Consider the following 17,690-nt stretch of genomic DNA (forward strand, 5'->3'; position numbering starts at 1 on the left):
AATTAATAGCGACTCCAGACCAAGTAATGCGCAGCGTGTCATAGTGCACTTGGACGTTCGAGGAACGTAGTGCAAACTGCGTGAATTTACGCTGGACAGACTCCAGATGCGCCATGGAAAAAAAACTAAAAAATATCATGTGTTTATGTAATTATGTGTTTACCTATCAGCCGCGAATTTTAACATCTCAGAATTGTTACTGAGCAGTCTCAGTAAGTCATCTCAGTAAAATAGCAAGAAGAATGCATAATCTATTCAGTTCATGTGTGTAACGTTGTACAGAACAAAACTACCAGTTCAATAGTGAGTTGTTAAAATGGTACAATAATAATAATAATAATAATAATAATAATAATAATAATAATAATAATAATAATAATAATAATAATAATAATAATAATAATAACAATAACAATAATAATAATAATAATAATAATAATAATAATAATAATAATAATAATAATAATAATAATAATAATAATAATAATAATAATAATAATAATAATAATAATACAAATATTAATAATACTACAATATTAAGTCGATACGATCAGGCCGTTCTAACGAAAAAAACAAATTTGTCAAATTTAAAAATTGTGGAAACCTCTTGGATTACGAACTTTTGCTAAACTATATACTGTGTGTATGAAATACCTGTTTCAGTTTGCAGCTTAGCAAGAATTGAATACGGTTATGTGGTAAAATAAGTTTAATAAGTCAAAAATGACCGGCAGATCCTAGTAGGTCGTTACGCCAAGAAGTAGAACAATTTGCCAGTTGCATCTAGTTTAGTTTGTAATAGAAATCGAACATATCTGAACTATTATAATTATGAAAAAGTTGTTTTAAATAGACTTAGCTCAGCGAATTTATTTATTTTTTTTGTTTCGTTAGAATGGCCTGGCCGTATCGACTTATTTTACCACGTAGCAGGATAGTCAGTCCTTGCTACGGGGGATTGGTCCGGATGGGATTTTGGTCCGGTCCGTTCGTGTGAAGACCGGCTCCGCTACCATCATGCCACCGGGCCGCCCCCAGCAAATTTATTATTTAAACATTTTTTTGTTAGAAGAATCTTTGAATCTTTGAGAAATTTATAGATAATTCATAGCAGATTTAAAGATAATGATAAACATATGCTGATTTAGCTCGTTATTGAAATAAGAACGTTCACAATACGAAGTATGAATGTGATCATTATGTAATGTGCAAGGATTGTTCGACGCAAGGTTTCTTTATTAAAGGATTACGCTGACGCCGCTTTCTGGACTTCTTCGAGCTAGATCGTTACTTAACTTAGAGTGGCTAGGTCTACTTGATTTGGTTCCTTTAATGTATATATAGTTGTGCCTATAACTTAACGACCGTAGTGATCGTTACGTTCCTACTTTATCTTGGTATGCGTGTTTAAATGGCATTGGTGCTTTGCAAATTGCCTAACTATAGTTACAGTGAGTATACAATTGTTATTGTAGGAATAAACGACGAAACATTGCCTATTCACAAAACCAATGATGGGACTGGTCTCGCGAAATAAACCTAGGATATAGGATTAACAAATTGCGTGAAGAAGCGTTAAGAATAATCGAAACAAAACAAGATAAGCAATAGACTACATCAAACCCATGGCACGGTAAACACTCGTAACAATTGTATTTTCAAGATCTGGTGCGAATAGCGAAAGCAAATAGAACAAACGTTAGACTTATTATTTCTGTGCACAGACTGCATTCGTTGGGAGATCACACTGGGCTGTATTATTGTTCCATAGGTAATTGGTCGGGCAACTCATCAGGATTGGTTGCAGTCCAATACATATGTAGTACTGGCTGCAGTCGTTGTAATTGGGGTAAAAAATTTCACTTCCATAACAATCTGACCAAAGGTAGAAAAAGGTAGCTCGTTAAAGAAGCTTTATTTAAAAGCGATTCCTATAGATAAGTCTTACCGGGAGTACTTGATATGGTCGTTGTTTCAGCGGACGGAGTCGACGTTTCTGGAGCGGCTGGATTAGGTAGATTAGTGCAGTCGGTATTTTCCGGAAAGTCACATTGATTTGTAGCCGTATTCCAGTATACACCATGACCACAGCTGTGCAGGATGAGCTTACCGTAGGCGCAAATATAGTAGCTTTCGCAAGCGGATGGATGAGCGATGAAGCTGAACTCTTCCGGCGTGCAAAATGGGTATGGATTTTTCGGTGGGTAGAAGGGTGGTGACGTACTAACAGGACGCGGTGCAGATGTTGGCCGAATAGTCGTGATGGGAGTTACCACCGCTGGAGGCCGTGTTGTGGGAGGTGCTGTGGGAGCCGTGGGAATGTAGGGTGGTTGATATGGTTTTTTGGTGGTCGTGGTGCTCATAGTCGGTGGAGGAGTAGGAGCGGTAGGCACACTGGGAAATCCTGTAGGAGGTTCGAAAGAAGTCGTACGGGAAGGAGTGGGAGCCGTAGGTATGACAGGTGAGGTAGAAATGTTGGGAAAACTAGTAGGTGGTCTAAAGGACGTCGTGCGGGTAGGTGTTGGAGCAGTCGGAATGAAGAGTGAGGTGGATGATGATGGTATATTAATAGGCGGTAGTGAAGGTGTTTGACCACATTTAACAAATGAGGCCCAATTGCACACCATTGAGTACGGATCGAACAGCGTGCCGAAGGAACAATGTTGTATTTTCTGCACATTATATTCGCATACGATGTATGAAGCACAGTCATCAGTGACAGGTAACTTTTGTCCATTTGGCATTGCTAGGCAAATCTAAAAGATTAAAAATGTCGCTATTAGGTTTAGCAATCTGCATTTCCACCAATTATTACTTACATTATCCGATATAAACCTCGCCGATGTCGAACCAACAAAAAACCCAATCAGGGCCAAAACGATGGCTATCAAAACATACAAATAATGAATATGGAAAACATTGTTGTAATCGTATTTGTTAACCACCACATTTCCTTTGGATGTACAATAATCGGACGTATCATAACTTACCTTGCATTTTTGCGTCTGCGCTGGAGAGAATTTAATTACTGAATGTGTGATTTGTACACTTAATAAACACAACGGCCAATTTTTGCCATCCACTACAAACGAGGTATATTTATATGTTCAGACGATTGAAAGATACTCGTTGAAACGTAACTCATGTATTGGTCACTTGTTGTTGCAAATGTTTTCCATATCTTAATGACCATCATGAGTTTTGTAGAGTTTCCTGCGATAGAGAAACAGAGACCCGAACACATGTGGCAGTGATTCATGCCTCGCGGAGTTAAAAGTGAAAAAATGATAATGATGGGTTTAAATTAAGAATTTCTAGTTGAGTTACTTAACAAACTACTTATAACCATGGATTATTTTATTCATAAAAAACGGCCATGACGTATTGCTTATAACAATGAGTTAATTATAATAAAAGTTGAACAACATTGTTGTATTGTATTGGGGCGGCCCGGTGGCATGATGGTAGCGGAGCCAGTCTTCACACGAATGGCCCAAAATCCCATCCGGACCAATCCCCCGTAGCAAGGATTGACTATCCGGCTACGTGGTAAAATAAGTCGATACGGTCAGGCCGTTCTAACGAAACAAAAAAAAAACATTGTTGTATTCAGTTAATACGTGAAATATGATTCAATATGAAAAAAAAACACATTTTTTCCTTAATAATTCCCCAGGAAAAGATGTACTGCTAATAACTTTTCTTGATGGAGGCTTATGCTCTCGTAACGCAACCATTGTTTTTTCGATAAGTGGTCTTTGTTTTTATTTGGATTTGCTGATTGCTACAATCATTATGAATGGAGTACTACATGCTCAACAGGTCAAAGAATCCACCCTTGAAACACAACGCAAAACTGCGCATTCGAAATGTTTTGATGAATGGCAACATACATTTCGTATTAATACGATTTTGTTTTTATGCGACATCATTGGCCCTATCGTATTTCATCGGTCCAATCGACATCATCGATTTTCTATCGTAAAAGATTTAGTAACACGGATTGGAAGTTCTTCATGGAAAAAGATCACCTTTATTTCTGCGGTATGTCGTCATGAACACGGAACTGATAAGTTGATGGTTATGTGCAGAGTTGTCAAACTCGTATGGTTTTACAGGGTATGCAATTGTATGCAGGGAATACAACGGTTTTGTAAAATGTACTGATAAGTTAGATCAGTGCTACATCTCGTACAACATCTCGGAATCATTATATTTTATTTTTATTTCGTTGTAAACATACTAATCTATAAGAAAATAATGAAGGAGCCAGTGTATTTGCTATATAATCAAAAATCTGGTATGCAATTATGAGGTATGGTGAGCATGTACCTTCAAAATGTAACATATATAAAAATATAGATATCTAAAGAAATTCTAGAAATGTGAACTAAACGCAAGACGCATAAGACGTAAATAAGACAATAAAATTAAGCCAATATCACCCTTTTCTCAAAAAGAGAAAAGTTTGACTTTCCTAGTTATAGCTGTACACAAACAAATATTACAAGACCCTCACTGCTGTAACAATGGATCGTTGAAGCGATTATCCACCGTTTTGTGATAACAAGTTTCAATAAAAAATATAAATAATTAAGCCGTTATGTCGCCAAGATTCGAATGTCAACGAGATATAATCACAATCAATCGTAGATTGATGTGAAATCGATAAGATAATGCTACTGTACAATAAGAAACATATAAAACATCATCGAAAGAGCCTTTGGGGTATTGTTTTGATTTAGCAACCTCGGGATTAGGATGAAAAACGCAGCAAGTAAGTTTTTTATTCGTACTAGATTCGGAAAAGAAAGCAGAGAGCATGTGGAATCTAACTCTTTGAAACCATTTACAAGAAATGCGTCTGCTTGAGTTTTTTGGTCTTATGGCCATAATAGGATGTGCCACAGCACAAACAACGGTGGATCCTTGTGTGGAACAAGGGATTGTTGTTGACCAGTTACTGCCTCACCCGAATGATTGTACGAAGTACTTCTCCTGTTACGGCGGCAAAGGCTACGAACTAACCTGCCCTGATGGAAAATATTTCAATGCCACTGAAGAGTGGTGCGATATTTCTAGCAATGTGGACTGCGTAACTAACAATTGCCCTCCGGAAGGTGTTGTATATCTGCCTGTACCCAACGAGTGTGATCGATACACAATTTGCATTGCCGGAAAGGCTTATGAGGGTACTTGCAGTGATGGTTTATTTTTCGACGAAAAGGTGCAAGAGTGCAATTTGCAGGGTGAATCTAACTGTGTAGTGAATCCCTGCATCCCACCTCCAACGGTTCCGACCGACACTCCCTCAATTCACCCGAATCCGGGAAATTGTCAACAGTATATCATTTGCTTGGACGATGAGCCGATTTTAAGGGACTGTGCACCAAATCTTTTCTTTGATCCACTTGAATTAAAATGCACATTAGAAGATAATTGCAGTGTAAGTGTTAAATATGCAATAACATCCATTTGTAACATTTAATCCAATTTAATTATTTTTGCAATTAAAAACAGCCGACTACTATCCCACCCGTGATGAATGAACCTGAAATGGATATTTGGTAGAAGTCTGGGCATGTGATTTATCCGATGTACGCTGAAACAAAGCAAATAAAGATAGCACCGCTGCCAAACAATTGCGACGTGAACTAAAACAGTTTTATCTAGCCTCGTACATCCGAAACGTGTTTACCTTTTTTGGTTGAATTTGTGACATATACAAATTGAAGCTATATAAACGATTTCCTGTGGAATAAACCCTCATACCGTGATAATTGTTTCGGCTGGGATAACCGTTTATGCTGGGACCCATTTCATTCTGTACTTCTTGAGCTGTTTAATAAAAGCAATCCGTAGAAAATGAGTAAGTAAGTGTGAAGTGTAACATTTAGATCATTATTAATGTAACGCGTGTTTCTTAAGGTACAGTGTGTATTTTGTTGCTCATGTCGTTACTTGGTGCATGCGCTGCCCAAACACTACCAGTTTGCGATAGCACTGTAACTTCCTTTCATGCAGATCCAACGAATTGCACTCGGTACTATTCTTGTTATCAGGGTGTAGCCACACTATTGTCATGCCCGGACCAGAAATACTTCGATTCCAACAGGACTCTGTGTGACATTCCAGCAAACGTCGCATGTACCATTGGCCCGTGTACTGGAAATACCAAACTGAAGGCAATAGCCATCCCGGATGTGTGCACCAGCTACACAATGTGCGTGGGTGACAAAGCATATAACATAACATGTGCTGACGGTACGCTGTTTGATGCTGCTTTCGGAGACTGCGTACTGGCAAAAGACAGCACTTGTGTGGAGAATCCATGCCTTACGGTTGATCCGGCAACAGCTTTACCGACCACGTTTTATCCGGTGTTAAACTCATGCAAGAAATACATCATTTGCGATAAGCTTAATCCGGTGTTGCGCACATGCGCCGGAACAACCGTATTCAGTCGCGCCGTCTCGAAGTGTGTAGCATCTACAGATTATGTTTGTCCTCCCGGAACTTCACAGTAATGCAACAGCAATAAAATAAGAATCATTGTAATAGCTTAAGTTAGGTAAGTCGTTAGAGTAGTGCTTTGCATTCAATACATTTGAACAACTTAGGACCAGCGAATGAGTTAGCACAATACTGCTGTGCTGCGAATTCGTTTGATATTTTATATTTTTATTTCTAAGTCTATAAATAAAATAGATAGTTGCACATATATTAAATGGTTTATATCACTAGCAGGAATTTAAAATTATTCATTTTAATTCACGTTCAAATTACATGAGTAGGAATGCAACAAGCAGAATATGATACATTTCCTTTTCCGGAGTGGAAAAACACGCCTTTTCCTTGGATATTATTATAGTGAGCTGGTTTTATCTATATGCTGAGTGATATATTAGTGAGCTGGTTTTATATGGTTCACGGTAGGAGAGTAAGGCAGCGCTCTATGAAGTGTCCAGTATCCTAAGCAATTATGGAGCTGTTCGGCTTCGGTTATAACTTTAACGGTAATAACGGTTAGATTTGTTAAATTTCTAACACACAAATTTATGACACAATTGCGGATGTTAGTTTTCCTTCGTCGAGTGTTCGTCCGAAATTTGTGACTTGCCGCACAAGTTCAATGTTGTCGGCCCAAATAAACAACCACCCGGAATGGACAGACGCACAATCTATGCAATAAGCGTAAGCGATCAACGTGCAAACATTAAGACGCACCAACGCAGTGCAATTTTGTTTAGCGTAAGATAACATCCTTAGATAAGATAGCAAAAAGGATCTATGCGCTCACAAACATGGTGCCATTGTGTTGTCGACTCGAATAAAAAATAACAAAAAAAGCAGCAATGGAATATTAGATCCCTTACAATCGTACATAAGCATTGGACAGTACAACAGGAAATGCAGGCTAAAAACTTAAGATGCAGCGACGGAAAATACGTTAGACAAGAATCATGAACATAAGCAGACGGAAAAAGGAACAAACAAATGAACAGCATAACAAATAGCTTTTTGCTATTATTTTTTAATAAAGCACTGGTACCTTAAACCACAAGAGGGTATCTTAAGAAGTCGGTATCCAGAGTTCTGACAAGCATCATCGTCTTGTCTTTCATTAAAGAGCTTCGAGAGTCCCTCTATGACTCCAACGAATAACTATAATAACAATTTGAAGGCACACTAACAGTTATAATATTCGAAACTAGTATGAATTTTTAGTTCCCGGTTCAACTCCAAATGAACGAAAAAAAGTAGTGCAACGAAAGTTGTATATTAGAATTATGTATGATGCTGTGTATGAAAACTCCACTTTTTGAGAGGTGACATTCAATGGTTCTTTATAGCATCGATAGATCGAATTATCATCGATTATATTGCTCGTTCCTCAAATAGGACAAATGATACATTTATTTATTTTATTTATATTTCCATGATGACGGCTTTCGCCGTATTATCGACACCGTAGTGTCGAGTGGTGTACAATTTTACAAGGCATTTCCTCCTTGCAATTTGCCTTATCTCGGGCATACTCGGTTGTTTTGGGGGTTGGAGTAAGTCTGTGTTTTTTGTCGATTTGTCTATCGTTGTTGTAATCGTTATGTCTGTTCTATTGTTTTGTGTGTTGGTTGTGTGTGTTGGTCCCGGATACACCGATACGAGATGTTTTGGCTGGCAGGGACATGAGATACATGAGGCTTATCTTCCGCTTCGCCAAGGACAACGGTCTTCTCCTTTGAATCCCATCCTTGTTTCCACGTGAATCCTTCCATCCCATCCTTCGTTATTCGTTGTATGGTCTTTGTAAATAAATGTTTTTTGTTGTGCCATTTTCAAGTTGTTGAGGAAACCGTGGCCTTTGAGGGCAGCACCAAAGCCGCAAAAGGGGGGCTGACTTATTGTAGTACGTCTTAACTTAAAATACTAATTTGAATAATATTTTCTAATTTTGCTGTACGAACCCGATTATAGTTGAATAGAATCGATTAATGAACACATACATTATTCAATTTTTACGATGAAAAAGCTGTGCAAGACCGGTCATAGAAAAAGGCGGCATGAAAGGTGAGTCATACAAAAATCGTATTTCTTATCTTCTAAAGCCCTAGGTATTCTGAAAAAGAATTAAATTTCTTAGAAACACACATTCTATTTCACATAAAAAGTTAATCAAATTTGAAAATTTGAAGCATACTCGGGAATTTGGTCGTTGAGTTGACGGTTAAGATGAAAATCACACGAGCCAGACATAGACTGCTTATTAGCGATTTGATGTCAAGTTTATTTGCCACGCTCTATGTGGTGATGTGCTCAATCGTTCGTAGAGTACGAGCTTTGAAAACATTAAACCATACAGCTACCTGAAGCCTACCTTCAGGCGAATAAAGATTCTTGAAATTAGGACAGAAAAAACTCTATTAGGATAGGAAATACAGGGTTTACGATACGTTAGGGATTAGTTTTTACTCGCTGCACACGTTTTTCGCATCGCCATATTCGATTTAATTTTAGTTCATGTCATTTTTGGATACACACTTTAAACTTATTTTCAGTAAGGTCCAACAGTTCAGTAAAGTTTTATTCAATTTTTGTGCTGTAAATTCAGTAATCTTACTGTACTATACAGTAATTAAAATGAAAGAAGGTTTATTGAAAACACAGTAAAATGATTTTCAGATTACTGAATATTCAGTAGAAGATTGAGCCTTTTACTAAATATCTAGCAACATTTTTAGGTGAAATCCAATTTTTAAAAGACACCATTTTTAAACATCTTTAACAAAATAATTTTAAGCTATTAATGGTACCTATCGCGAAGCAAGTCGTTAAAATTTATCCACCTGCTTGGTTTTATCCACCATTATATATATCTACTAGAAATGGTATCGCGAACGTTTTTCCCCTACCAGTCTATAAAATCATACCAACCATTATAAATACAGATCTAGTAGTTTTGCTATTTGTCAAAATGTATGGTTTGTCTTCATATCGTCGGCTAACGAAGAAGTGTTTTGCGTGATGCAGCAACTTGCAGCACATTCCTTTCACCTTTCCCATTTCACGACTAGGCTAGTTCTTCTATTTTATTTCTTCTAAAGTGACTTTTCCCGTACGCAGGCGGTCCGGTTCTAATCGTCATTTATTCTAGAGAAATAAGTTATTCGTGAATGTTAGTGTAATATGTTTTTCATTTGGACGTGGTTAAATTAAGGTAATTCCGACTCCACATGAACGGCGGTCGCGGCAGTACCGCGAAAAACGCGGCGTTGTGTAAGATGGACAACTCTGCGGAACAGCAACCACGGAAGATTTGAGAACCGCCACGGACCGAGATGAGCCGGGCCGAGCAGATGTTCTGTATTGGCAACGAAAGTTATACGCGTTTTCCGCGGCACCGCTCATGTGGAGACGGCCTAACAGAATACGGTTAGTTTTGAAAAGGGAAGAGATTAGCAAAGAAAAGCAGACAAAAAATGAGAAGAAAAAAGCGGAAGTCCGTTTTACCAGAATAAAAAAATTAAATTAATGAAAGTTTTTAATTTTTTTTATAAGTTTGTACCTTTCCTTTCCAACAATAAATTTCCCATTACATTACATTACATTTCCCGTGAAGTAAGTTCTTAAATCTTAACATAAAACGGGGTTGATACCGTATAACTACTGCATCGAGGCAGTAGGTAAATATATGGGTTGATATAATTAGTTTAGCTCGTTCGCGATACAAATTAAAGACTTTTTTAACGACTACTCGATTTTTACCCCACGATTTGTATGGTAGTCATGACAATTGCCTTCACCGTTTTAAGGGTTGACAAATTTGTTGCGTTGCGATACCAATCCGCCATAACTGTCATTATAAGGGTTGATATTTTTATCGACTAGTAGTTAATTTCGTTCGCGATAGGTACCAATGTTGTAGCATTATTTAGCAATAAAATTTGGCACACAGGTTTTCTTAATAAAAGTTGCAATTAGTTTTATTTCAAAACGACAGTGGGCAGTTACCGGGCTAAAATTATCAAAAATCAATGTTCAAAACTAGAAGATAAAACTAAAAAATATCCAAAGTGAAACATTTTTGAATCTTATACTTTGCTGAGTATAAGCGTTGAAGTTGCAAATTTTAAAAAAATATTAAAAAACTAGGTTGAAAAACGTGTCGAAATGTTATAAATATACTGTAAAGTTTGATACTTCTATGGAAGGGTTTTTTTGTTTCCGTCATTTTTAAGTGTTAGGTTCGTTCGTTTGCAACATCCAATCATTATTGCTCCCAAAGTCACTGATAACATAAAAAGCTGCTCGTTAATTATTAACATTTTCGTTATGGATATTATGCGACTTTAAAACTTAGCAAGACATCGAAACTCAATGCTTGTTGATTAAAGTCTTAAATTTCTTCTATATTTCGCAGAATAAATCATCTATTCGAAATTGCTCCTTTTTAAATCATTGAAGTTAACAAAAAACCATTTTCCATACGCTACTGGGCGACTCCATTCGTCTTTTAATATTGTAATAATAGTTTAAAAAATATGAAAAAATACCTACAAAAAAACGTACAAAAACAAGTATTAAATTACTTACAACTAAATCACATAATTGAAGAATGATAAATGAAGAAGAGTATATTTATTCCACATAATCACATTATTGTGATTCGTGCATTAAATATTATCAGGTTAAGTGATGCATGCATTGAATATATCATGAGCTGTTCGTGGCCACATGGAAGAAAACCAATATACGAATAAAATGTATACATTCGTTAATGCTATGTTTTGTTGCTTTGAAGCTCGTCGCAAATGGAAGAAAATTATACCATATTGGGAATAACAGACATTTTCAACCACCCTATATTGTACCACCATTCAGTAGAAACAAACAAAAACGCTTCATTGATATAACTGTAACATAAATAAAATAATGCTTCATCATGAAGCTTTCAAGAGCTTAAAGCTCCTTCAAGTAACTTTTGTGAACCTAAGGCAGCACGCTGTAAAGAGCCAATCAAACACGACAAACACGACACTATTTGAGAGGTGCACAGTCCCAAACAGTGCATAGTGGACGAAGATCGGGTTAATTTTTTTTTATTTTTATTTATTTATATTATTTTATTATTATTATATTATTTATATTATTTTATTTTTATTTTAACAAACAGGATGGAACAAACCAATTAAAATTTCAGGACATCTTATTTTTACCTATTTTATAATTATATTTGTAAAGTCTTCGTCCACTTTGCTTGTTCTATGCGGATTGCCAAGGCATAAATAGTCTCAGGGTGTGACAAAAACATCCCAGAAAAAACCAAACTGGTTTTTTATGTGTTTTGTTTGTGTGGTATGTTCGATACAAGTTGACAGTGCACGTCCATATGATTACACGGGATTGTTCTTGTCGTGTGGTCTGGTTTGTCTTGTTCGAGGACTGATAGGGCGCTTAGGGCGCAAAATGAAGTACATCGATGATGTTGAAGAATCCATCAAAAAGAACAGGTAAATGAATTAACAAATGTCGAAGAATAACTGAGAGCGGTTTAAAAGAATTCACAGCAGGTTAAGCTCGTAAAGCGTATGTTGCAATTGATTTGTAGGTATCTTTTTATTTTATTTTTTTTTTGTTAACGGGGAGGGAATCTTCAAAAGGTACCCACCTAGAGGGGCATATCGCGGCTAGACACCGCCCCTCGAGATGGGTTATGTGGGATTCATCATGAAGCTTGACCCGTGAAGCGAGTCAAGCAACCGATGCGACCGCACTAAACCACTCCTCGACCTGATCCGAACCCTGCCGATGCGCTGATGTGCGTAGTACTCCATGCGGGGTCGTGTGTGCGTAGTACCCTTGCTGTTGCGCACTGCTGCGTCGTCCTTCCTGGTTGTCCTCGCTGCTGCTGCCGCTTCGTGTCTTCCGTCTGCTGCTGCTGCTGTTGTTCCGAATCCACCCGTCCGTGGCCGCCACTCTCGGGTGGGTCCTAGCTCCTGCTGCTGCTCTGGTTACTCGTCGCTACCGCTGCTGCTTCTGTTTTCCGTTGTCCTGGTGTTGTTGGTGGCGGGGGGCCGCTATTGCTGCCCCCGTTGATCCGCGTTCCTCCGTCGCTGCTGCCGTCGTCTTCTGGCCGTCGGCGGACTCTCCTCATTCCACCTCACTTGGAGGCTTTTGAAGATTGTCCGTGCGGCCGTCCGGACTGCTTCCCATGTGCTGCGGCTGGCACACATTTCCGTGGCAAGGTTGTCCATCGTCAAGCGGGTGTGGCTCTGTTGCTGCATCTCGTGTTGTGCTCGGGCGAACCGTGGACAATGGAACATCACGTGGTCGACGTCTTCCACGTCATGCTCACACACCGGGCAGTTAGGCGAGCCCTCCAGGATACCTTTGTTGACGAAGTAGCTCCGCAGGAACCCGTGTCCCGTTAGGACTTGGGTAAGATAGAAATCTATTTCCCCGTGCTTGCGGCCAACCCATGAACTGATGTTCGGGATCAGCCTCCTTGTCTTCAAACCTGGCGAACTCTGCTGCTCTGCGTCGGCTGTCCACTGGCGTTGCCAGCGCTCCATGGTCTCTTCTCGCTGCCGCTTCCGTATGTCTGGTGCTGGACCTCCCCTCGCTGCCTTTTCGTCGTGGCAGCGGATGTCCTCCTGTAGGAGGAGAACTAACGGGATGGTGCTTGCAACCACGCAGGCGGCGTCGTATGAAACCGATTTGTAGGTATCTTAGTAAATAAGTAAAGAAATAACCCTCTGTTGCGTCCTGCAACAAAGGTCGCGTCCAACAACCAATTTTTCATTAAACCGAATAATTTCTTTTAACAATTTACAATATTATTAACGATTAACGATTTCGATTGCACATTTTGTTATTGTCAAGTGAAATAAACTTTGGGGTTTCAACAAAACAATAATAATTTAAGCATTAAATTTCATATTATAGCTCTTCATAAATTCCATTAGTATTTTTACGTTCATTTTTTCTATGCTATGCCAAGAAATTTCCAGACCACCAAAAATTTCCCGAGCAGATAATTAGGTTTTACATAATATTACGATGAGATTGTTCAACGTGCAGATATAGCACTAGGTATAATATACAAAATTACCAGAAAATTCAATGATTCGTTGCGTATCAAAACATTGTGTTGCAAAGTTTCGGATATTATCAGTATATTTTTAACAGGCTCGTTTATAATCAGAGATGTTCAAAATTTATTACTAGTCTTTACTTCGTTTGCAACAAGAATAGATCTCGATCCTCGAAATGCAGCCCTTTTTATCTGTATTGATGGTGGCTCCAATTCTCTAGATGGGCAGGTTGTGTCAAAAACTTTGACACATTGTATTGCGGCTTATTAAGACCAATATTAAAGTACAGTGGAGTAGTCTTATATAGACTTAGTCTAAAATTGAAGAAACCTCCCTGGAGTCGCGTTCGAAAGGAAGATGCTCAGAAGGATTTTTAACCAGCGGAGTGTGGAAGGAGGCTTGAAAATGATGGACTCTATGAGCTGTATGACGAACATGATCGCAATGTTTCGCAACGTGGAAGAAGATATCCTGTCGGACGAGCGAGAGGTGATCGACAGGTGGAATTGCTACTTCGACGGACACCTGAACGGAGCAGATACAGCAAACACAGGACGAGGCACGGGAAGCAGAATTGAGCAGCAGAATGGCAGCCAACATGAAGAAGACGAAGTGCCCCCACCATCCTTGGACGAAGTCATCAGTGCCGTCAAACAGTTGAAATGTAATAAGTCAGCTGGCAGCGATGGACTGGTGGCAGAACTATTCAAGATGGGGCCGGAGAGGCTTGCCGTTATCATGCATAGGCTGATCCTAAGGATTTGGGACCAGGAAGAACTACCGGACGAGTGGAAACTGGGTGTCATGTACCCAGTCTACAAAAAGGGCGACAGATTAGACTGTGCCTACTTCCGAGCCATCACAGTCCTTAATGCCGCCTATACGATCCTGTCCACTCTTCTGCAGACTTGCGCCCCTTGCTACAGATTTCGTCGTAAACTACCAGGCTGGATTTGTTGGAGGCAAATCGACCACCGACCAAATCTTTACTCTTCGGCAGATCCTCCAGAAGTGCCGAGTGCACCAGATCCCTACGCACCATCTGTTCATAGATTTCAAGGCGGCTTACGATACCATAGATCGGACAGAGCTATGGAACACCATGCAGCAGTACGGATTCCCTGAGAAGCTGGTACGGCTGTTGAGGGCCACTATGGATGGGGTGCAGTGCAAGGTGAGGGTGTCGAGCATGCTGTCGGAATCGTTCGAATCTCACCGGGGTCTGAGGCAAGGAGACGGACTCTCCTGTTTGCTGTTCAACATCGCTCTGGAAGGTGTCATGCGAAGCGCGTTCTTCGACATCAGGGGCACGATTTTTACCCGATCTCTCCAATTCCTAGGCTTCGCGGATGATATCGACATCATCGGACGGACATCTGCGGCGGTGTGCGAGGTGTACACCCGACTGAAACGCGAGGCCGCTAGGATTGAATTGGATTGGATAATATTCAGTTCACCTATCGCTCGTAGTTGTGTATTCATTTTCTAGCAGTAGAGCCTCATTTATGACGGTTGCTAATGCCTTTTGAACAATACTGTTCTTTAGGGAGTCTGTGTTGAGTCGAACCTGCATTGACTGGGGTTATAACGAATACCATTATTTTTAAATGAACTAGCTATATCGGCCCGGTTACATGGCTATGCAAGATAACTATGTAGTGTGCTAAATTTTTTTCTTCTTTATAGGCACAACAACCTCAGGAGGTCTAGACCTACTATCTCTAGCTTTTTTGGCTTTATTTACCCGTAGGATAGTCAGTGCTGCGTACGGAGTTTTGGTGGTCCTGATGTAATTTTTCCTTGATCCTGTTGTATGAAGACCGGCGCCAGCAATACCAGGCCGCCCCGTGCTCTAACTTTTATGTTGCCTATTATTTCAACGTATTCATGTATTCTATTACTTGATGTTTCTTTTAATGTTTTTTATTTATTTACTCAGGAACGGCCAGGCCGTATTGCTTCTTTTAATGTTTTCATCATTCCGTAAATTATCCTACTGCTAGTTGCTAGAATAGAAGCTATAATTGTTTGCACTTCCGTAATATTCGCCAGCTATTGCCATTGCGATACTTGTCGTCTGGTATTATTTTCCCTCACCGATTGAACCGTGAAAATGTCCTGCCTGTGTGTTTTGGAACAGTATTGTGTTTAGTATTTCGATTGTCGCAATTTTTGCAAGTTTGCAAGCCAGTAATGACGTTTTAACTCACACAATCTGTCAGTGTACTACGACATAGCTAGCATTGTCAAAGAATATGAATAACATAATATCGTAATTATTGAAACTCTCTCTTCTGTTTGCACATCATGGAAATTAGACATACATACTGCATTACCACCTCATGGTTCTTGGAATACCATTTCTGACTTTCTTGTTTATAACTTTTTTGAATCTAGATTGTAGGTCTAGCTTATGGATCTAATATTTTCGGAAAACTGAGGAGAAATACGTTTAAGTTTAAGAAACTGTCAAAATATTTTATGATATCCCCGTGTAGAAGACTGTTCAAACTACATTGCAAGAAACTCGGCCATTGCTGCATTTCTTGACGAACGGACAACCTGCACACAATTGGTGCTTCGAACTACCTAAATCAAAGGGCTGCCCGGTGGCATGATGGTAGCGGAGCCGGTCTTCACACGAACGGACCGAACCAAAATCCCATCCGGACCAATAAGTAAAATAAGTCGATAAGGCCAGGCCGTTCTAACGAAATTTAAAAAAAAACTATCTAAATCAAAAATCGAGACGATAGAAATTCACTAATGGATCGAAAAATGTTCATAGCATGGATCAATGACATGGTCAATTGTAAAAAAAGTTCAGTAAGTAAAAGCTCGCCACAGAAATCAACCGTTTTTTTTGTTCATCACCTAAAACATCAACATGAACCTAACAGTTTGCTACGAAATTTCTATAAGTTAACTATAAACTATAAAGTACTATAGTTTATAACTATAAGTTCAATGAAATATGCGTTGAATTACAATGAATTTAATAAACGACTGCGTATCGTAGACTAGCACACTCGCGTAATTATCGTAACCTATGCCTAGATTTTAGACGTATCTAAATCTAAATCTAACTTTCAGTTTAAATGTTTAAGGATCTCATAAGTAACAATACATTTAACTCTTCAGCACTTCAATATATAATAACATTTTTTTAACAGCCTTTTAAATTAAAGCATAATACATTTTCAAGTTGATAAAAGCTACGTGTCGTTGTCTTAACACTGTATTACAGTTGCTTTAACACTGTATCGGTAGGAAAGCTGCTAACTATCCAACGATTGAAACGGAGGTCAAACCATTGACTAAAAGCAGGTGTTGTTTAAACAACACTTACCAGCCCACCAATAGTGAATCTTCTGTTTGTCTGTTTTTTCAAGTACCCTTCGAAGTATTGTCCAATGACATCATACGTTGAAAATTTGATGTTTCGTTTTTTTGTGCTTGCCATTCATCGATGTCGCTTTCAGTTGGAGTAATTGTTTTTACCTCATCGATAGTTTTGAAGCGGTACGTTGATAAGCGTAGTTTGTTATGAAAGGCGAGAATCGATTATTGATGCTTATGTTTGTAGTGTGGTTTCTATCACACACATCATAGAATTGGCCTAGAGTAACTTGCTGACCTACAACCTAACGCTGGTCGACGTAAGTAAACCGAAAAAGGGTCGCAAAAACGCCAATGTCGGTTATCTGATTCACCAGCAAGCAGTCGTGGCTGTTCGCATTACATCATCGTCGTCATCGCGGTAGTAAATGTAAACTGTGAAATTGACCGTTTTGATGGCTACCGTCAGTGCCACTGTGGGTTGATTATTTTTTGCAACGAGAAAAAAAGATCACCAACAACAATCCGTGCGGGAATCAAACAAATCATTGGATTGGAGTGGTAGTGGTCACTTACCGTTCGACTTGCTATGTGATCCATGAATTAGGGAGAAGATGTGTATCGCGTGGTCGCAACGTACACCGATCGTTCTATGATTGGTTTCAGTTGTCTAGTTGTTATGCCCATCTGACACTACGTTCTACGATGCAGGACACAAACGCACGTAGTTTTAAGCACACATTGAGCGCAAGATCG

General features: G+C 39.0%; 3 protein-coding genes across 3 annotated transcripts; 2 read left to right on the forward strand and 1 right to left on the reverse strand.

Moving 5' to 3' along the window:
- Positions 1 to 1,708: 1,708 nt before the first annotated feature.
- LOC128297128 (probable chitinase 10) lies at positions 1,709 to 2,997 on the reverse strand. The gene is made up of 4 exons (XM_053032700.1): positions 2,991 to 2,997; positions 2,820 to 2,953; positions 1,949 to 2,756; positions 1,709 to 1,875 (listed from the first exon to the last, which is right to left on the reverse strand). Exons 1-4 carry the CDS (start codon positions 2,995 to 2,997, stop codon positions 1,709 to 1,711), a joined length of 1,116 nt encoding a protein of 371 aa, XP_052888660.1.
- A 1,861-nt stretch (positions 2,998 to 4,858) lies between these two features.
- LOC128297138 (peritrophin-44-like) lies at positions 4,859 to 5,571 on the forward strand. Its single transcript, XM_053032712.1, has 2 exons — positions 4,859 to 5,446; positions 5,521 to 5,571. The coding sequence occupies exons 1-2, from the start codon at positions 4,859 to 4,861 to the stop codon at positions 5,569 to 5,571; spliced, it is 639 nt and encodes a 212-aa protein (XP_052888672.1).
- Positions 5,572 to 5,865: 294 nt separating this feature from the next.
- LOC128297146 (peritrophin-44-like) lies at positions 5,866 to 6,527 on the forward strand. The gene is made up of 2 exons (XM_053032724.1): positions 5,866 to 5,869; positions 5,929 to 6,527. Exons 1-2 carry the CDS (start codon positions 5,866 to 5,868, stop codon positions 6,525 to 6,527), a joined length of 603 nt encoding a protein of 200 aa, XP_052888684.1.
- Positions 6,528 to 17,690: the final 11,163 nt, after the last annotated feature.

Source organism: Anopheles moucheti, chromosome 2 (genome assembly GCF_943734755.1).
Source record: "Anopheles moucheti chromosome 2, idAnoMoucSN_F20_07, whole genome shotgun sequence".
In the NCBI taxonomy this organism is placed as follows: domain Eukaryota; kingdom Metazoa; phylum Arthropoda; class Insecta; order Diptera; family Culicidae; genus Anopheles; species Anopheles moucheti.